The 22,879-nt window shown below is 35.0% G+C and overlaps 1 protein-coding gene across 1 annotated transcript in view; it reads left to right on the top strand.

Annotated features, from left to right (window-relative positions):
- Positions 1-934: 934 nt before the first annotated feature.
- The window catches only part of LOC145663577 (NPC intracellular cholesterol transporter 2 homolog a-like), a 50,468-nt gene continuing 28,523 nt past the window's right edge, over positions 935-22,879 (top strand). The window contains exon 1 of the mRNA XM_081729691.1: positions 935-1,098. Within this exon, the coding sequence (XP_081585817.1) occupies positions 1,011-1,098 (88 nt within the window). The 5' untranslated portion in view covers positions 935-1,010. The remainder of the gene's footprint in view (positions 1,099-22,879) is intronic.

Below are 22,879 nucleotides of genomic sequence, written 5' to 3' on the forward strand. Positions count from 1 at the left end.
TAGATTGACAATAATTGGATACAAGGGTAATAATAATGATGTTGTTTATTATATGAGTTCTCCCACTCGATGTGTTTCTGTCTACGCCACTGTGCCTGACAATGCTATGTTACTCAGCAAGGACGTTTCTCAGAAACAATTAACCACTTTATGCAAGGTTTTTGTGTGCTTCCATGTAAAATGTGATTCATAACTAAAGTGCCGAAGATAAACTATACAATGTATTAAAGGTTAGAAAAATAGATTACATAAATCAATTAAAATGTTCCATGAAGTTTTATACACGCATGAAGGCAATGGCGTACACAAGAGCGGGGTATTCGGGCTTCTTTTGTATACAAACATCTGAAATAATATGAACATTGGAGCTTGACCCGACTCCTTGATGGAATTCTGTATTATGCTGTAGTATGGTGGTAACATTCTTCATGAAGCTTATAAATGAACATACCTAATTTTATAAAATAAAGAGTAATAAGATATAATAATAAAGTAATAGTAATAATAAAGAGCTCTGTTTCACATATTCTAAGTAATTCCTGGAAGATCTTTCTCTTTTTTTTTTTTTTTTTTTTTGGTCACTTTTGCACTTCTTCCTAGCGAGTAAAACGAACAAAAACACGGAAGAAATAAAAAAAGAACAACATTGGGTATTTCCTTGGATTTCTTTCTCTTCACTTTCGTCATCAAATTCAATTAAGTTCCTATGTAATGCAAATTAACTTATCCACCTGCTTTGCTTCTTTCGCCATAAAAAACTGGCTTTGGGTTGCTTAACCTGTTTCTTGGTTATTAGACGCGAAGGGGAAGAATTGAAGGCTCCTATTTACCTGTTGTGTTAACTTTTTTGTGTGTATATGTTTCTCTTAAAGGAACGAATCAGAGGTATTTGGTAAGGGTATCAGGCTGGAGTTAGCTGGATGACCTTCAAGCAAGACATTGAATCATTCAATTCTCTGTCTTAGAAGCAACAAAAGATTATGTTGTAAGGGAAGAAGGTAGTCTTCAGGATGAAACTCTGGTTTGTGTTTGGTTTTTGTGTGTGCTCTGTGTTGCTTGTATATTCCAAGGAGTTGCAAGTGAGAAATTGTCGAAATGGTAATTGATTTGTATATCCTCCACATTTTTTTAAAAAAAGAAAGTATTTATATGCATTTTAGATTTTATTTAATCAGAGATTTGGATTTCAGTTAAAGTCAGTAATTTTTAATCCCACTTTTATAGATCTGATTTATATATATATATATATATATATATATATATATATATATATATATATATATATATATATATATATATATTCTCATGCTTATCTTCAATAAAATTATGGCGCAGATTAAGAATACGGGGTGGTTTTGAACATTTCAGAGTATTTCTTAATTTTGGCGCAAAAACGTCTTAAGATATCAGTTAACATAGAAATAACATTTAAAAGTTTATTCATTATTATGTAATTGTGTGCGGCTGCATTGGCTCAGTGGTAGAGGGTTCCACCTCTCGTGCATAGGGTCCTTGGTTCGATCCCATCTCGTGCCAAGTGAACTTTGTGGTGATCAAATGCGTGGGTTTTCTCGCGGTTCTCCCGTTTCATCCCACTTTCTTCATTCTACCATTTCCTTCGTTTTTCATCATCACCGTCTCTTTTAGCCTAGCTGGCATAAGTGTAGGGCGTAAAACTTAATTCCATTTAATTTCATTAATTTTTTTATGTAATTGTAATGCAAAGTGACCTTGTGATGGCCATGTAGCACATTTAATTCTCGCAAGTAGGCAGTCAGGGTATAATCAAATAATTCTAATTTTTTGAAAAACATGGTGGATCCAACTAACTTTCTGTTTAACAATCACCTACCTAAATAACAATCTGTTTCAAGTGGAGATATTAGCGAAGCTCGAAAAATCCTGGAAGAAATACAAGTCTGTCTCCTAATTAATTTCAAGGCAAAACATGTAATCAGTGTATCAAAGTGACTTGCGTTAGGTCTGTTATGGCGTCTAGTTATTAGAACGGGTCATGCGTCAACAAAAGGAGAGTGTAGAAGGCATGATGATACTATTTTCATCAAGAAATATGAGTTTCACTTTCATATAAATTTGATATCGTATTTTAAATATGTATAAAAATTACAACATTGTTTATATTATTTACAAATTCTGTAAGCTGTATGCATTTAAACTACGATTTTGGAAACTAAATCGAATCATACGTTGAGAATATACTCACGAATATTTTTTACGCTGGTAGACCTTATTTATAATACAAACTTGATTGCTAATTTTGCTTCACTAATATTTCTGTGGCTCAAAAACTAAAATTCTTGATCGTAAGCCCAAATTATGTATAGCCTTGTTAAAAAAAATGGTCACCCAGCTGTTTTTGAAAAGCTCTACACTCTCACCTGTAGAGCTCTAGATTAAATCAAATAAACATAGGTTTTCTAATGGTAAGTGGCATCTTCGTTTTGAGTCAATGTTTTTAAATTTTCTACCTACAGTCAAAATATAGTCTTTTAAAGCAAAATATGTGGCCAGGATTTTTTTTGAACAAGACTAAATAAACGAAAAACTATAGAAGAATATTTTTAACTGTTATTACTTTACTTCAAAGTAGACTAGGCTAGTATTACAAAAACAATTTTTACAGGATCGTTAATTATATACTCCTAGAATTACTGTACTCAACTTTCTTGCATCCCACTTTCTAAATTCAATTATGCCATGCTTTAGTTAAGAGAAACCATTCCGAAAGCTAAATTGCCATTTTGGATTTAATCATGACGAACAACGTATATTAATGCTAAATGGTTGAAATCGTTGGAAACTGTTTTAGAAAATATAAATAAGAGAGGCTTAGATTTTCATCGTCTAATAAACTACGCTTGTTTCTGGAGGTGGCAGAAAATTCGAAAGAAAAACTGGCAAATCTTCAGAGAACTTAAAATTTAAAATTGGAATAGGATTCATTAAGTGGCATGGTCTCTGCATGTCGCGTACATCGGAACGAACAGACAGAAGAACGACGGGCATCCAAATATATATATATATATATATATATATATATATATATATTCTGTTAAGTAAGGGCTCTGGGTGTGATTTTTTAAAAACGATCAGCAGATCTTCTCTCCTGTTGTCGCTAGAAAATAAAATTAAGGATCTACTGTTGAATAATTCAGTTACTGATATCCAACACTTTTTCTTTAATTGCTCATATAAGCAATGATATTCTGGAAATTTTTAAAAAAGAACTGTACTTCAAGGATATACATATAGATTTTAAAATAATATAAACATCAGTAGTTTGCAATGTGTAAGATATGTGAGGAAGTAGCCATAGTTTGTGGTGTAGTAGGTGATCGTCTGTAATACGTTAGGCAAGGAAGAACGGAGGTGTATGCTGAAACAGACAGAAAGTGGTGATGCAAAATGGAAGATCTCTCTGACTTTTAAGTGGTCAGTCTGTGGACTTCTAAGTTGCCTCAAGTGTATCTAAAGTGGACAGTGAGCTAGAGGTGTAGCGAGCGACAGTTTTCAAACTGATAACGGCCTACAACATTCGTGGCGGAACAACATCGGCGGAGAGAAGGTCTAATAGTGGATGGAAGAGAAACATCGAAGTCTGGGATCTCCGACGATTGAGGTAGATTCTCACGAAGGACCGTAGAGCGAAAGCAGCATAGCAACTGCTAACTCTGTCAGTATATTGCAACAATCAAAATAATAATCAAGTTGTTATCAAGTTTAATCTGAACTTCGTGACAAGATTGCAATTTTCAAACCTCTGGTCATCGGAAAGAAAACTTAAGAGCAACTTTCATGCAAAGTGGAGTGCTGATGATTGACAATGTGTCATACGGACTGATAAGTTCTCTTTCACATGATTTCTAACAGGTCGTGTTTATGTATGGGAAATTTCCAAAGAGGTTTGCTTTTCAAGATGACAATACACCTATTCATAGTGCTGAAGTTGTTGAGACGTGGCTTCGTGGATATCGGGATAAATTACATCTCTTCTGACCGGTCTTAATCCCAGACCTCACCAATATTGAACAGTGCAGAGTAGGATTCAGAATTTTCTGAAGGGGGGTGCACCAGTAACTACCAATCACACTGAAACTATTCAAGGTGACATGTGACAATATTCTTTGCCCCTACAACACTGGTACATAAAACGGGAGAGGGGGAGTATTTTAAAGAGGGTCACAAATGATATGCAGGAAAAAATGTTCTTCTCTCCTCCTGACTTCTGTTTACTTCCCTAGTTGACAATTGTTATATTGTTTTACTTCGTGAATCCTTTTCCTTCAACCTTCAGAAAATCGACTTAAACTTTTACTTTTGCAAAGCTCTGCTTTCTTCTAAGTTCCAAATGAAACACAATAGCAAAAAGTTTCGGAAAGTGTTACTTTTTTTTCACTGGTAGCTTTTTATTATAGATAATATATATTTACAACGTAGAAGAGTTGCACGTGCACCGGTGCACCCCCCTAAATCCGGCCCTGGTTGTGGTCAGTCTTGAGGCTCAAATTCCGGAGCAGATATCCTTCCCAGTCCCCCAGCCTAATAGTGAAATATTTCTCCGAAAGTTATTCATATGTTATATACCATCATTCCGCAACAAAACAGAGCTCTTTTGTAAGCTAATGGTGGCCCCACATTGTGTTAAACAGGTATGTTGCATTTTTTTTTATTCCATTATTTTGGTAACCATGTATGTATTACTTAATGTTACTATTGAATATGTTTCTCTCTAGAAGCAAAACAATTAATTAAAACAACCGCGCTAATTTTTATCTTAATTTCACTTCTTAAATTAAATTAATCGAATGCATTCTAGCATTATTTCGGAAGCATTTATTTAATGAATTATGAACAAAATTATAACATGTTTTGGGAGGCCTATGTTCGGAGAAAACTCACCCAATAAATAATATATCCTACTGAGTTCTTCCAAGATAAATTATCTATTTCATATACCAACGTTAATGGTGAAATATTGAGCTCCCTCATGGATATATGGATAGTGCAGGCGCCCTTGGTGCGAGAGACCCAATTTCGATTTCCAGTGGAAGATAAGCGTAAATGTGCCTCTTATATAGCCTCAGTGGTGTAATGAGCGCCAAACTTCAATCCAATCCGTCAGTAATAATTCGTAAAAAACCTAGGAAATCTCCAATGTTTTTAAGTATATAGTCGGAACAAAACACTTACCCACTTCAGTTGAGTAATCTTCTCTAATTTTCTGAGAAAAATGTCTATGTAGCGTTGCTAATGAAGTAGGTCTATTTACTCATCGAATATTTAGAGACGATGTTTAAAGATAAGCATTCGAAAATTTCAAATTCACTGCTAAACTACTACTGATCCCCCATCCCCAACCCAAATTGAATTATGGTATTTATTTCTAGGATTGCTGATGCAACAAATATTGATTTTTGAAATCTAAGTAGCATCGTTGCCTCATGTATAAACGTATAAACTACCTTTCTTATATATATATATATATATATATATATATATATATATATATATATATATATATATATATATATATTCATATGTATAAAGTAGAATAATTACACTCAGTGGTAAATGATCTGAAAAGGTAAAGGGACGGATGAGATCACGCCATCCCCCGTGCCTATCTTTTCCCATTGTAATTTTTAAGGAGTGGAGGTGGAGACGACATAGATATTATTTTGGAAGTGGGGTGACGGCGTCCTCCCGCGTTCCTCCCACTTCTATTCCTGATTACACTTCATTGTATGATTGTTAATCAAGTACGAAATATGGAGAAAATCGTCTGAGCTGTTTCTCCGAAAGTTGTTCTAAAGGAAATATAAACTCACTCTATCAATTATTTACTCCTCCAGATCCTTTTCACGAGTAGCCACTTAACGCATTATCATACAGTGAATGTTAGGCGTTCCAGGTAGTAAGGGCGAACTCTGCAAAGACTTGTTTTAGTTAAAATACAGTTTAACTTTTCTCAAGGGGTCGAATCTAATTGGTTGATTTGAACTTTACCGTCCCTTTTAACGTCTAGACTACATGAGACGTGGACCTAGAGCTCAAACTGAAATGAAATCTTTGAGTTTTACGTCTCACGGTTATGCTGGTTAGGCTAAAGGAGACAGTGATGATGAGAAATGAATGAAGTGGTGGAATGAAGAAAGTTGGAGGAAACGGAAGAATCCCGAGGAAACCCATGCACACGGTGTTTTGTCCACCACAAAGTTCACTTGGCGCGAGCTGGGATCGAACCAGGGAGCAAATGCACCAGAGGTGAACGCTTTATCACTGATCCACCACAGCCCCGACCTAGAGCTTAACGTGGAGTCCTAACCTAATGAGCACACACCGGGAATCTAATTCAGGTCTCTCCCACCCAAGTCAGAAACGCACGAGAAAACCCTAAGGGCGAACTCAATAATAATAATAATAATAATAATAATAATAATAATAATAATAATAATAATAATAATAATAATAATAATAATAATAATAATAATAATAATAACGTGACTATTAATAATACTGTGTTTTTATTGTTGGTGTTGTTGAAATATTTGAATTTAACGACCCACGTTTATCCTCTTACTGTAAGGGAGATGCATGATTAAAGCAAGTGAATGATAATTTAATAAAAATTGGTGAAATGAAAATGTATCAAAAGCAAGGGTACACAGAGAAAACCCATGGACACGATATTGTATTGCTGTTGTTGAAGTTTATATTATTATAATCACTATTGGTAAATAAAAAAAATGGTAAGTGACTCTGATTGAGTTTGTCCTTTCAAGCCGGAATAACACATATGTTTATAAACTATTTATTTCTGAAAGGTAAGTTTAAATAGAACCACGGTTCCTCAGTGGTAGAGCGCTTAGTTCTGATGAGTGGGGGTCTCTAGTTGGATCCCAGATTCTTCGAAGTGGACTTCTAGGTGGACAATCATCATATACGTGCGTTCACTTGGGGTCCTCCCGTCTCCTCTCGCTTTCTTCATTCTACCATTATTACCCACCTCATTATATCCCCCTAGCTTCCATACATAAGGATGTGACGTTGCATTAAAAAAATTTACATAGAAGCTAACAAATGCTTGGTGATTCAGTGTTCTTCTTTCTGCATTTTTCATATAGAATTTGTTTTGACTTGAAGTCTTGCACAATATTCGAATATCTCTCATGTGGACATCATAGGAAAGCAACCCCATTTCTTTTTCTTCAGTTCTGGATCAAATATATATATAACGTTAAAATCCAGGCTTAATTATTTTAAATGAGTTCAAATACCAAATATCATATCTTTAAGATATTTCGAGATGTGGATATATTATAATAACTGAAATCCCCACTCCTTTTTCTTCTCACTTCTCTTCTTCCCTTCTAAGAGAACTATTTAAAAAAAAATCTGATGAAACATACAGGCTGTCTCAAAAGTTCCCTGACAGTAACTCTGTTATTATCAGCGTTACAACAAAATGTAAGAGCAGAAACCATCTCCACATATTATATTTCCAATCTAAAGTGAAGGAAATTTTTTTTTTTTAAAGTCTGACCAGCCGTTTGGGCTGTACACTCTTTATGCGCCCAATGTTAAATAAAAATGCTACGTTGACATTTGCCTGGACCCACAACATAAGTGAACGAAGTTACTGTTTGAAATGGAAGCGGTCATCGATGTTTTAGCATAAAAGATTGTAACTTCACTAACTTATGTTGTGAGTCCACGTAAATGGCAACGTTGCATTTTCATTTAACATTGGGCTCATAAAGAGTGTACAGCGCAAATTGCTCGTTCGATTTAAAAAATGCCTTCATTTTAGATTGAAAACATCATATGTGGAGATATTTTCTCCTCTTACATTTTGTTGTAACTCTGATAATAACAGAATTACTCTATATCAGGGGACTTTTAAGACACCCTGTATAATTTATGCACTAGTATAATTTCAGATTTTTCCGAGGGTAAAGATTGTCCATCGATCCATCGATATAAGAGTTTCATATTTTTTGCTAGGATATTAATATACAATTAATTTTAAAACATATGCGTCTTAAACTCAAGGGGGGGGGGAATTGATCTTAGCAAGGGACGTCACTGATTTTATGATTTTAAATTAAAGGTCTAAACACCTAATTTCATATGAATGTTAAGGTATTCTCAAATACAAAGATCTTATAATAATAATAATAATAATAATAATAATAATAATAATAATAATAATAATAATAATAATAATAATAATAATAATAATAATAATAATAATAATAATATCTATTATTATTATTATTATTATTATTATTATTATTATTATTATTATTATTATTATTATTATTATTATTATTATTATTATTATTATTGCAACCCCAACCTTCTTTCTTCCCTTCAAGAACAAACACCAAAAATCGCTGAAACAACGTAAATTATATTAAATAAGAAGACGTTCTAATGCTAAAGTTCATGTCTCTATCGTTAAAGGATTTCGAGAAATATCCATCTTATTATAATAACTGTAGTCCCACCTTATCTTCCTGCTTATCCTATCTTGTTTCTTTCTTGATCATAAGTCAAGAAACAGTACACTGAAACATTTATCTTGTTATTTTAAATAAGAAGTCCAAGTATTGAATTTCATTTCTCTAACCTTAAGAGATTTCGAGATAGTTGCATCTTATTATAATAGTTATAATCCCCATCCCTTTTTACTTCTCACCATTTTCCTTCTCTGCTAGGTAAAATGTTGAAAACTACTGAAACACGTCTTTAATTGTTTTAAATTAGAAATCTGTATACAAATTTTTATGTCTATAACCTTCAGATAATCTGAGCCATGGGCACTTAAAGTAGTAAGTTCCATCCATATTTCTGCCAATCCCTGTTGAATTTCCGAAAATCCTTCTTTAATAGGCACCGGTATATCGTGTAAATATGAAGTTAAAACATTAAACGTTACATCTCTGTAAATACACATATGAAAAATATTGTGGTCATTCACACGAACAGTCCCACAAACAAAGCGTGATTTTTGATATTTTGACAACTTAGACGTTTCTTCGAACTTGCAACTACAATTTGAGTATGAGCCACTTCACAAACCGTTATACTTCTTGTTTCCGTGGAGGCTAGAGTTAATAAACTTATCAACAAGCGTTCATGAAGCGTTGTTCATGAAGCGCTCGCACTAAAATTATTGATTCAAGTTCGAAAAAACATCTGAACTGGCAGAATATCAACAACTATACTTTCTTTGTGAAGTTGTTTAATTGAGTTGCTACAGTATTTTTTATATGTATCTTACAGAGATGTATGAACTGATTATTCATATGATATATTGGCTTTTACGATCACTGTTACTTTTAAGGACTATCATACGCGGAGAAAGGCAGATCTGTACCCATCTCGTTTAAGTGAATAACTTAACGGTGTTGAGTTCCTGCGCTACATAGATTTTCTTTTAGCTCATTGATTTATATGGGCGATTATATGATCTGAAATTATAAATGATGTCAATTTTCTAATTTCTTATTCAAGGCTAGTTCAATGTCCTTTTATTTTCCAAATAAATTTGCATTTTACTTAGGCTTAATATTACGTAGACCTACATTAATGTTGATTATTAAATATTAAACTTATTTTTAACAAACATTAATTTCACTAATAGAGGTAGATTTGAAGCAAATCATTAAAATTTCACATCATTTCAAAGAAAACAAACAAAAAACCTTCGTTGGCTAAAAATCAAGGATGTATTTGTTCAACACCGTTAGAAATGATGAGCATCAAAAATGTTAACCAGGTAATATACCCACGGGTAGAAATGTGTAAGGAACATCGTGAGCATGCGTGAATTTATTACTCATTCGCAGAAAGCGGTACTCGAGAGCAGTTAGCCTTTGAGTACGGGTGTGAAGTGAGCGCTGGTCATATTTGCAACTTGTGTCAAATTGACGGAAAGATTTCAGCAGCGTGTATGCATCAAGTTTTGCCAAGAGTTGGAGATACCCAAGGGGAGGTGACTTGCAAGAGACAACAAGTGTTCAGGCTTCATGTCATGAGTCCTTGTTTCATATCTGGTTCAGACTTTTTGGGCCAAACACAGCATTCCCATTGCCCATGATGCTTTCGTCTCCTCAGCATTTCACTATGCGACTTTCGACATTTCCCAAAGATAAAAATGCCGCCTAAAGGATCCGATATGATTCTAGAGAAGACATGCAGAGTACGATGGATTAATTCAACACTATTGCAAAATAAGCGTCCCCAAAAGTGTTTCTGACAGTGGAAGAAACGCTCAAAAAAGTGTATGCATTCCGAACAAGATTAATCTGAAGAGAATTATTGTCAGTGTATATTATCTCAATAAATTTTACTCTTTTAAATAATAAATTTGTTCAATACCTTTTGAACACAGTTTGTATTTATTGGATGCTTGAATGATGAAACATGTAATAAACAATTAAACGAAACAAAGACTTATAAATACACAACACGATCCTGAAAACAATTCACGTGCTAAATCATCAGATTAATTTTGGCAACATGTCGAAATCGCGTCTTGCAACATCCCAGGAGGAAATCCAAGGTCTCTTTCGTGTCTCGACAGTTATTAACGCCCATGGTAGCTTCACGAAATATGGCCTACGCATTGTTAGGTATATTTAGCTCCCGAGGTAACGGAGTACATTGCACAGAGCGGTAAGTGTAATCAGTTTACCAAAATGACTTTTGTCTACCAAAGTTGGTATTGCAGGTTAACATCATTCTAATTTCAATGACAAACGGCACAATCGTTAAAAAGGAAACACTATATTTTAGTCATAAAAACAATTTCATATTTATAATTTGCTGTGTAAAATAGTATTTATTTGTCCTTTACTCTTTTCCGCTTATTTCGTCAAACCTGAACCAGATCTTGTCCTTTTCTTGTTTTTTTTTTTCTTTTTGTTAATTATTAAGAAATTAGTTTCCCAAAGCGAAATCATTATAATACCACTGAACACAATGAAAACACCTTGCTATTCGCCCAAGTTTTTTTTTTTTTTTTTTTTTTTTTTGTACATAGTTTCCATTCTTTATTTTCTTCTCCTTGAGTGCGCTTTGACTTGTTCATTTATTTTATTCTACTTATCTTATTTATTTCCTATTCCATTTTTGATTCTTCTCTTTTGCACTTTCATTAGTAAATAGTAAAGTTTTTTTTTTCATATAGCATATAAAAATATATACTTAAAATGGTTGCGACAAAATACCTGTAATATTCCCAGTATATTTCTTTAAATATACGATGTTTTCCCTTTCTTTTGAAGACGATAAACTCTAAAACAAAATTCTAGGATGATTTTTAATAACTTGTTGTTCCTGTAACCTTAAGAGTGGTCTTCAGCTAAAAGTAATTGCTGAACAACAAAGGGTGTTAAACTCGCAACCTTCTCATGAAATGTAATGTTCTTTCATCGACACACTGCTACACCTTTTAAGTTTAGAGACACAGAAAAGATACAATTTAATGAAAATGTATTAAATACTTCGTATTAAGATATTTCACGATGATATCAGTGCATGATATTATCGTGTTGTCCACCACGAATAAGCTTGGTCTGAAATAAACCCAATACAGGTCCGCATTAGACGAGACGAGACCTAATTTTCGAGAGGATAACAGAGCTTTTTCAATAAAAGATACATTTTTTCGATGCGAGATACTACCTAGATAATCTCGCGATACATTTTCGAGAAGAGAAAGCCTCGACAAGATCTTATCCCCTGCACATATCCAACAAACTAGGAATTTTAGTAACCAATTTAACGTTCAGTCTCTGAACTATCACTTGTAGTGTGCTCAACAATCTCCGTAACTCCTCAAAGTAATATTTCAAATCAGTTTTATACTTCCGTAACTAAATGCAAGTTGGCTTTATACTAGGTTACCAGAAAATAAGTATCGCTGTTCAGAGAATTCTGGAGACGTAACCACTCGACAGAATGCAACCAAAATTGATAGGGATATATTTGGGAATATGCAGAAACGATTTGTGTAGAAAATAAAATTAGTCCCAATTTTCGCCACCAGAGGTATTTCTGGCGCTGTACAATGCCAAGTAAGTGCAGCATAGAAGAAAAGCGACACTAGTAATGCTAAATGATAAGAAAGCATGTAATTAGCTCTCCAGATGCTTACTCACGCCGCATGTGTTTCAGTGATACGAGTTTGAGAGCCACTGCCAGAAGTGAATCGATGGTGATCCGATGTTTGTTTTTATTTTCTTCCCATATTCTTAGCTTGTGATCAAGGGGTCTCGGGTTCGATTTCATGTGAAGACACACGTGAGTTGAATCCCATGTTAACCTGTAGGTCCCGTCCTTAGAACGTCACCATGATCTCATACGGTACTAATCACCATGGGTTTCCTTGCCCAGGGACCTTCACATCAAACACCTGCCTTTGGGCAGAGCCCCACATCACCATCATCATCCATAACACATCACTACCCCACGTGGTTATTAATAGGGGTACAAATCAATACCATGTTTCGCACGGGGGTATAATTACGGCCTTTCTTTCACATTGAATATCAATAATATCATTTGTCTTTCATACCTCACTTATCTTACTTAACACTGAACAGAAACACAATAGTACCTGGAGGCGAGATTTGACAATCTTTTCCTGGAATTTTGGGAGGAGCTTGCAATTTATAAGCACAGGAAAGACTAACATTTAACTTCGTTTTTGTAAGATATCCAAGAATTTTAAGTTAACGCTTCACCTCAAGAGCTCCCTTCCCATAAATCTGCCACTGACCACAAGGTATTAATAGCATTGGTAATCAATGACAAGGGACCTGCAGGAGAGGTAATTGCAGCCTTTCTTGTGTCGTTTCTCTTCCACACTGCAGTTACTAGGTGTTGTACAGCGCCAAAATTACCTCTGGTGGTGAAAATTGGAACTAATTTTATTTTCCATATCAATCACTTCTGCATGTTACCACATACACTCCTACTAGGTTTGATTGCATTCTGTCAAGCGGTTACTTCTCCAGAGTTCTCTGAACAGCGATACTTATTTTATGATTACCTGGTATATGGACTAGTCTATGGTTTGCTGGGGTCTCCGCCCCCAGACCCCGGGTTTGCTCGGCCTAAGGCCTCGCATCTCTTATGTATCATTCTTTGCATCAATAGTGAATTTCGTGCATTTGACCTTCATATTTCTTGAATTTGCCCAGCTGGCTGATTCCCCCCACATCCCCGGCTTTGCTCTGCTTACGATGTTGCGCCTCTTAAAACCACATTTCTACCGAATTTCAACTTTCTTTTCCTAATTCAACTATCTAAAAGATAAAGAGTTTATTTCTCAAGAAAACGCCCATTTAAATAACATGGGAATTTCTTCATCCTCATTTAGACCCCTTAAACTCTAAAAATATTCACTTTGGCAGTTTTCCTGTCGGTTAGTTCCGGAAGGCTACAGTCATCTCAAATTTCATCATTCTAATCCTGCCGGAAGTGCCTAATCATTTTGGGGTGTAAAAGACGTCCTATATAAATAACATAGGAAAGATTTTTCAGTTTTTCCATAAAACCACTCTAAAGTTTGATTTTTTTTTACTGACTTACTTAGCCAATAAAGGCAGAATACCTATGATGATGATGATGACTTAGCTAACATTAACAAAACCGTACGTAAAATAAAAAAGTTCAAAAAAGGCCCATTTAAGTAACATGGGGAAATTCTTCATCTACCCTTTAGACCCCACAAAATAAAAAATGTTCACTTTTGGCAATTTTTCTGTCGATTAGTCCCGAGAAGCTACTATCAAGTGAAATTTAATCATTGCAGCCGTACAAGAAGCACCTATTAATTTTAGGTTGTAAAAGTGTCCCATATAAATAACATGGGAAAGATTTTTCAGTTTCCCATAAAACCATTCTACAATTGAAAATTTTTACTTTTAATGATTTACTTAGGTAATGCTAACGAAAACGACAGAACACAAAAAGACGCTGGTGGAGTTGGTATCTATGTGAGGGATGACGACGTGGATACGAAAATTCTGGCTGTCACCACACGAATACAGCTTCTGTACAGAGTACATTATCATTGAATGTAGTTTCTGGAATAAAACATTCTAATCTGCTCGGTGTACAGACCGTCAAAAGCAAATTTTAAAATTTTCAAAGATGAAATACTGCAATACTTGCCCTTTTATGAAAATTGTATAGTTCTCGGTGATTTTAATTTTAATATGCAAAAGTCGAACAATGAAACTGAAACATTTCATGATGTTTTATCCGGTCTTAACCTGACAATGTGCACTCTAAATCCCACTTTCCATACTGCTACATCACATTCACTACTTGATCTCATCTTAACTAATAATCCGCAAAAAATTGTTCACTATGGACAATTACCAATTCCGGGTATATCTTATCACGATCTAGTGTTCGCCTGCTACTCTATACACACTCCGAAGAGACAGTCAAAATTTATTTCGTACAGAAACTTAAATAAAATAAATGAAGCTGCTCTGTCCTTTGATGCGACAAATATTCCTTGGCAGGTAATCTGCAATTCTTCGTGTATAGACGAACAACTTAATTTCTTTAATACCGCGATACTAACACTACTTGTTAAGCATGCTTCACTCATTAAACGCAAACTATCGCGACCTGCTTCCCCGTGGATAACTAAAGAAATTCTAAATTTAATGGCTAACTGCGATTCCTCTTATAGACAATACACGAAATCTCGTAAAGATAATCCAGTACAAGCTGATGACTGTTTTAAAAGATACAAAATCTTACGAAATCTTACACTTAATTACGAAAACCAAAATGGAATTTGCCTCAAACCTAGCGATCAGCACTGGTAACTCGAAAATTTTGTGGAAAAAGTTAAATATATTAGGGATTAAGAGCAATAGGAAACAAAATATGGCTAACAATAAATTTACTGCAGATGATCTTAAGAACAATTTTTGTGACATTAAATTTTTAAGTAATGCAGTTTCTAAAATTACATATGATGAGAGTCCAGAACGTACTGAAAACGTTTTTTCCTTTGAATGTGTCAGTCCTCTAACAGTCATGAATGCCATCAATAGAATAAAATCAAATGCAACTGGAGCTGACCAAATTAGTATTGAATTTATTCAAAAAAATTTTGCCTTTTATACTAAATCCCATCACTAATATTTTCAACCGTTCTCTTATGAGCGGCTCTTTTCCATCTGCTTGGAAAACACCTGAAGTCCTAGGGTTCCCCAAAACAAACAATATCACAAGTATTAATGATTTTCGGCTAATTAGTATTTTACCTGCTCTTTCAAAGGCATTAGAATACATTGTTAGTGATCAAATTCTAACCTATCTAATGAAATACAATTTTTTTGATCCGTTTCAATCAGGCTTCAGAAAGTACCACCGTACTGCTACAGCTGTTACATATGTCACTGACGACATTAGACTAGCAATGGCTAGAAAGCAAGTAACAATTCTTGCTCTACTAGATTTCTCGAAATCTTTTCAATCAATTATACGTAAGATTATCTTCCATAAATTGGCGACGAAATTTAACTTCTTAAATGGTGCTGTAAAATGGGTTAAAAATTATCTACAGGGACCGATACTTCTTCTGCACTACGGAATCTCACTCACGGCGTTCCTCAAGGAAGCGTCCTTGGCCCTATCCTATTCTGTCTATACATTAATGACTTTCCTTCTGTCTTACAGTACTGTAAGTATCACCTATACACAGATGATTTTCAAATCTATATCTGTCTACCCGAAAACTTGGGCAATTCAATTCAACAAATGAATGACGATTTGCACCGCATATATTTGTGGTCAAAAGAAAATGGGTTACCCATAAATCCATTTAAATAGAAGTGAATTTGCGCCTCCTCTAAACGACTTATAAAAATGCACCGTTCGAATATACCAACAGTACAGATAAATGAAACAATTATCATCATAAATAGAGCTACATCACAGTACAGATAAATGTGATGTAGCTCTATTAAATGAAGAATTAGTGTATCGTTTGCAACGTATCCAAAATGCCTGTATACGGTTTGCTTATAATCTCAAACGATCAAATCATTTAACTCCATATTACAGAAAGTTGGGAATTTTGAAACTTGCCGATAGACTTGATTTGCATCGACTCATACTTCTCTTTAAGACTGTGCGCTTTCAAAAACCTTTCTACTTATTTCAACGTTTGAAATCACTAAATGCTCACCACGATCACAATACAAGATCAGGTGTAAATAAAGTTCTTTCTTTTCCCCCACATTCGTCAAAATTCTACTTGAATGCATTCTTTGCATCCACTATCCGTGTATGGAATGACCTCCCATCCAACACAAGGCAACCTCAGACAATCAATCTATTTAAGAAGTCGGTTGAACAGACCCCCCATAAGTCTATCAAGGCTTACTAACATCTGAAAAAATGATGATTTTTATTGTTCCTGTCTTTTATTTGTTCTTTTTGATCACTAAATGAATGTGACTATATTATGTGGTTATTTGTTATAATCCATGTGTGCATGTGATGTGGTGCATGTGTGTATGTGTGTGATTAGGAGTGTGTTATATATTTTATTATTATTGTATTACAAATCATGATCATTGCACGATTATCCTTAAATTCGCCATGTAAAATTAGACTAAATGAATAAATAAAATAAAACGTATAAGCATACCAAGTTTCAAGTTTTATTCCAATTCCAAGTACCTATAATATGAGATTATAGGTCAAAAAAAGACCCATGTAAGTAACATGGGGAAATTCGGTTATCTCCCCTTTAGACCCCCTAAAAGTAAAAAATAAAATCAGTTTTGGCAATTTTCCTGTCGGTTAGTCCCGGGAAGCTACAATAATGCCAAATTTCAACTTTTCACGTTAACCGTAAGTAATCCTTTAATTTATATCAGTTCATGTAGTTTTATATGAATATATAGTTAGGATGGCTCGAAGTTTATATATATATATATATATATATATATATATATATATATATATATATATATATATATATATATATATATATATATATATATATATATATATAAAACTTGAAGCAAGACTTTAAAGTTTTGTATCATAGATCAGATAGTTAACTGGATTGAGTTTACGGGGCCGCGGTGGCTCAGTGGTAGAGCGTTCACCTCTGGCGCTTGGTGTCCCGGGGGGTTCGATCCCAACCCCCGCCAAGTGAACTTTGTGGTGGATAAACACCGTGTGCGTGGGTTTTCTCGGGGTTCTCCAGTTTCATCGCACTTTCTTCATTCCACCATTTCATTCATTACTCATCATCACCATCTCCTTTAGCCTAACCGGCATAACCGTGGGACGTAAAACTCAAAGATTTCATTTCATTTTTTGGATTGAGTTTAGCCTCTCTTTCAGCACAGGTATGAGACTTGGTCCTAAAGCTTAACTTACATGTCGAAACATATTGGCTTCCACTAGGAATTGAACGTTTGTCTTCTGCGCCAGTTACGCATATGCTAATCATAGAGTTACGAGACAGCTCCAAAGATGGAATAGGTCAGTGGGTCATGAGTCAACAGGACGTGGCACACTGCGATCTACTACCCACTGTGACTCAATCTGACCCACCGTCCCACCACGAATCAATGAACCACCATGATCCACTGACCCACCGACTCATTCTGCTCCGTGCGTTGTAGAAAGCATTTTCTGAACACTGGTGAATGTGTCTGTTTCATTTCTAAGATCTCCATTTTCTTCCTTTTTTATTTGTTTCTAATTACTTACCTGAAATGAGTATATTAAGTAGAAAAAAGGAATTTCAGGCATTTTTCAATGTTAATGTTTGTAATTGTAAAATAGCAATATGACTTACTACTTCGCTTTCGAGACGGTTGAATTTTACACTTTTTTCTTTATGTTACACACTGTTTCTTTTTTCTACTTTACCTTGACTTTGAATTTCCAAATTTTATCCTATTTTCCACTGAAAAGTTTCTATAACCCATCAAAGAAATATTTATAAATGATAATTAAATTGAAATTCTTTGTAATATGGCCCCTGACAAACACTTAACCATTTCATACCTTAAAGGTCAGATTCACCGATAATACGAACAGTGCTTGAGTGAGCGACCGTAGATATTCATACTCCGATTAGTGATAATTTCACAGCCTTGTTTTATTACAAGTGTAAACTCTTTAGTCAGTGGCGAGGAGGGCGTAGATCGTGGTCAAAATTGAAAACGATGAGGTTTGGTGGATGATGAGTCAGAGTGAGTCATGATGGGTGGTGGGCCCGAATGAGTTACGGTGGGTCGTGGGTCAAGTGGGTCATGAATCAAGTTTTCATTGACCCACACCATATCTTGAGTGCTCTAGTCCTGTGTTGTAGGGCCTAGATAACAGGAATGTCTGTCTCCACGGAACATGACGAATCGCCCGAAAGATCTTGTAGCGTTCCTTCCATATCATATGAAAGAATATCTTCTTATCTGAACTTTATTTGAATAAGCGTTTTTATTAAAATATTATCTTGTACAAACTACGAAATTTTGCAAAAACTTTATATAGTCTCTAATTTGAACTAATTTCTAAAGTTTCAACTGTCCTACCCCAAAATTTCATTCAACAATTTTCCGTTATGTTCTTTTGTAGAATGCCTAACATAAAAAAAAAAAGTATGTGTGAAATTACACGTATCTTGTCTCATCTCATAGTAAATGAAATGGAACGTGATGAATGTGTAACTCATTTTACATCTTATAGAATTGGAATACAATTTTCTGTTTAAAATATATCAATGTGTGTACTATATGAATTTAAAATTATTATTAACTGAAGGAGAACTTTCCTCGTTGGCCGCACTTAGGGGACAATCGAGCGGAAAACATTATTTCTTGTCCTTTCATTACTCCTTTATGAATTTCTAATCTACAAATATCAGTAATCAGTTGTGGTGATTAGTGAAAATTGGAGCAATATTTAATTTAAAGTTTTCAACATACAGTGCGTTCAAAGACTCTCTCTGTAGATACTTATTATTGTGAGAAAAAGGATTGAAATATTCCCTTTTGTCCTTGTGTATGATCATGTTACATTAAGCAAATATCCGACACTGACAGGAACGAAGTTAGACTTTAACTTTTAAACCAATAGAGACGTATACTGCACAATAAAAATGATTCGTGTTACATTCTAACCAGTTATTGTGCTCAAAGTTCGGTCAAAATTTAGTGTCTATTAACATAGATGTGTTGAAGTTTTAACAATGGAGCAACCAACATTTTGTTTTTTGGTTGAGCACGTGCTTGGTACCGACGACAAGTATTGAGAACATGTGGAACAGTGGTTCAACAGTATTCGTTGAAAAGAATCAGGATCGACTTCAAACTATGAAACGACTGAGAGATACGATTACATATAAGGTACATGAAATGTATCGATCACCAATCTTTACTTTTAGTGTTCGCAGAAACCTATAGAATGATTGACCTGTGCGTTCAAGTTAAAATAAACCATTTGCAACATTTAATGTTTGTGTGTCTATGTATCACTCTGCCACTGCGCAGTGAGTTTTTGAACGCACTGTAAAATTTTGTATCAGTTTATCCTCATTACGTTGTATGGTTCTTACGTTGCATACAGCATCAAATTTAGGATTACAAAGAAAATACTTTCCCTCCATTTTCTCGAAGACCATGCATGATTTTACACAATTACCTGTATCATTTTATACAGGTTAATAAGTTCTACTATCATCAAGTTTCTCGCGAAAGGAAGCACCAAACCTTCGGATTGTACAAAATAATAATAATAATAATAATAATAATAATAATAATAATAATAAAAATAAAATAAAATAAAATAAAACCTTCGGATTGCATTTTATCGTCTGTCTGATTTCTTAGATTTTTGGATATGTTGTAGCAGCTGAGGACGACCTGGTCAATTGTTTATGTGGGGCCAACTCCCTATGATCAACCTTGTGACCTCCAGAGGTCACCAAAGGTCACACCGTACAAACAAAATTGCATTTTCTCGTCTGTCCGATTTGGGAGACTTTTGGATATGTTGTATCTGAGGACCTCCCGGGAAATTGTTTATATGGGGTCAACTCCTTACGACCAACCCTGTGCTCTCCAGAGGTCACCAAAGGTCACGCAATGGGTGTTGGTAGAACTGCTTCAAATTGGGCATACAAAAAATAGTTGTGTTATGCAGGGCTACGGCAAATAAGGATAGTCCACGTAACGGTGTGGCTTTTGGTGACCTCTGGAGATCACAGAGTTGATCATAGGAAGTTGGCCCCATATAAACAATTGACCAGGGGGTCCTCAACTACAACATATTAAAAAATCAAACAAATCGGACATACAAGGAAATGCAATGCTTTTTGCACGGTGCTACTTTCGGTGACCTCTGGAGGTCATAGGGAGTTGTTCCCATATAAACAATTGATCAGGGGATCCTCAGCTACAACATATCGAAAAATCACCCAAATCGGACAGAGGAGGAAATGCAAGGTTTCTTGTGTAGTGTCCTTTTGAGAAGATACAAATTCCAAAGTACAGTTGGGGAAGACAACCATTTCAAAGACTTATGTGTGTGAATGGCATAGTTAGTTTAGGCATCTTGGAAAACAAGGCGCACGGTAGATGACCACGGATAAACACTGCTGACAACATTCGTGCTGTTCGTGACATTATTGAAGCAATTGGGAGCATGGCAACTAAGATTATTGCTTCTGCATTAGAAATAATTTATGGTAGTGTTCAAGCCTCCTCTGAACTGAACTGAATATACGGAAATTCTCAGGTGCATTCCTCGTCTCCTAAATCAGGAAAAAAACTATTGAATACATTCTCCTTACAGTCTAGAGTTATCGCTTTCCGGCTACCATTTGTTTGGCCCATTCAAAGAAGCAGTGGACAAACAGCAATTCAAAGACAACAGCGATTTGATCGGCGATAGAGTCGAAGAGTTCGTGTGAAGCTGGTTGTGCATTTATATATCTTCCTTCTTCAAAGATGACACTAAAAAGTCGCAAAGTTGATGGACAAAATGTATCACGATTTCAGAATACTATACGCAGTATGGATGTGTTTCGTTCCCTTTGGATTGCTCTAACAAAACTGTAAAACCAATAATTCCGATTTATGTATCATTTTCTCATTGTATCATGTTGATCTAACGTCTTCTAAATATGATAGGATCCAGAGTAGTATTTGTGGAGAAAATCCAGTTCACGAAGTTTCATAGCCTAGAAATGTGCATCTAGGTGCAATTAATTCCAATTCCCTTTGACATCACAATTTAATGTTGATGTTCGCAGTGTAAGACACACAGAAAGTGGAGTAGAAGGCAGAAAATACACTGTTGATGGAAGACAGTGGTGACGGGCAATAAAGTTTAATCGATGATTTTGAAGATACATTACTGGAGAATTCATATGGCTCATCAAACATTGCAAACACTTCCTCCGTTCCATTGCAAAGACCTCGTTTCCTCTCCTTCTTTGCTTAACCTGTTCTATCACTCTCTTGGCCCTGATCACAATAGCCCCTCCTATGTCATACATCAGAGAGTTGGAAATGACTAAAGGTTTCAAAATTTCTTATGGTCCTTAGAGCGTAAGCTCCACCTTGGTCTGGTGCTAGACTGAATGGGTTTGACACTCGCGGTTCCGTGTTTTCTCCTAAGTGAGAAAATCGAGCACAAAATCGCTTTGCGTAGATTGCGATGAACTTAACACATTATCGAAATCCAATAAAAACCTTCGAATGTCCCAACGATATTTTAAAGGGGTGTGCGGTCTTTGCTTCTTCCTTTTATTAGGCCTGTGGTTCTGCGATATTATGTTAATCAGCATCGTCATTTCAGATGTTGTTTAGAAGGGGAGGGCACGATTTTCCACTCATATAAGAAACTCACGTTCTTTGCTAGTATATTACTATGCAATTACATAGTTAATCACATTTATATTTTTTAAATTCAAGGAGTAATTGCCCTTTTCTGCCCCCACAAATGTCCTTGGTCTCAGTGACTTTTATTCGCATTCAAAATTATAAATGTGGATAGATTTCACGTTCCTGTAGCACAAAATGATGAAACATTTTATTTGCTATCTTTTTTAGTTAACTTAAACAAAATGCTAGTATTTTCGTACATTCACATGAAAGGAAAAAATCAATGTTACAATGGGAAGAAATAATATAAGACTGTTTAAAGGGCTAAAATGAATGTAAACAATTTTTATATAATACCTTAGGAGCCCACCTAATGCGTATCGTGGGAATTTGCTAAAACTAATTAGTTTATATTTTAGAAAGACATGTGAGGATTGTGTGAATAAGGGAGGAAAACACTCATTAAGTTTGTGAAGAAGAACTGGTTGACCTTCTACTAAAATTCAACATCCATGTTGTAAACACATGAAATAATGCGTGAACATTTGACGAGTGGGTTCAGTCAGCAAAATGCTCAAATCTGTTGTGGTTGTTGGTTTCCTAAGCTGTATTGTTGTGTTAGTTTTAGGAAGTCAAGTGCATGTAAGAAATTGCAGAAGGGGTAAGGAAATTATTTTGTTTTGGTCACATTTACCCGAATAATTAGGTATAGTATGTAGGTCTTTCGATGAGCATGGTTAAGGATGGGAGGCATGGTATTTGTGGGCGTAGTCCGTTTACCCAGAAAGGAAACAAGGAAAAATCCGTATTTTTGCAATCCTCAGTTACGCTCTCTGTAGGCTAAACAAATGGGTAATTAATAACAGTTAATGATGATGGAAGAATTTAAAAACGATTCTTGGGTTGGATCTTAGCGTCTCTTTCAGCATCGAAGCTATATAATACGTAGATTTACAGATTCA

The sequence above is a fragment of the Thermobia domestica genome, chromosome 11 (genome assembly GCF_964235325.1).
Source record: "Thermobia domestica chromosome 11, izTheDome1.hap1.1, whole genome shotgun sequence".
Classification (NCBI taxonomy): domain Eukaryota; kingdom Metazoa; phylum Arthropoda; class Insecta; order Zygentoma; family Lepismatidae; genus Thermobia; species Thermobia domestica.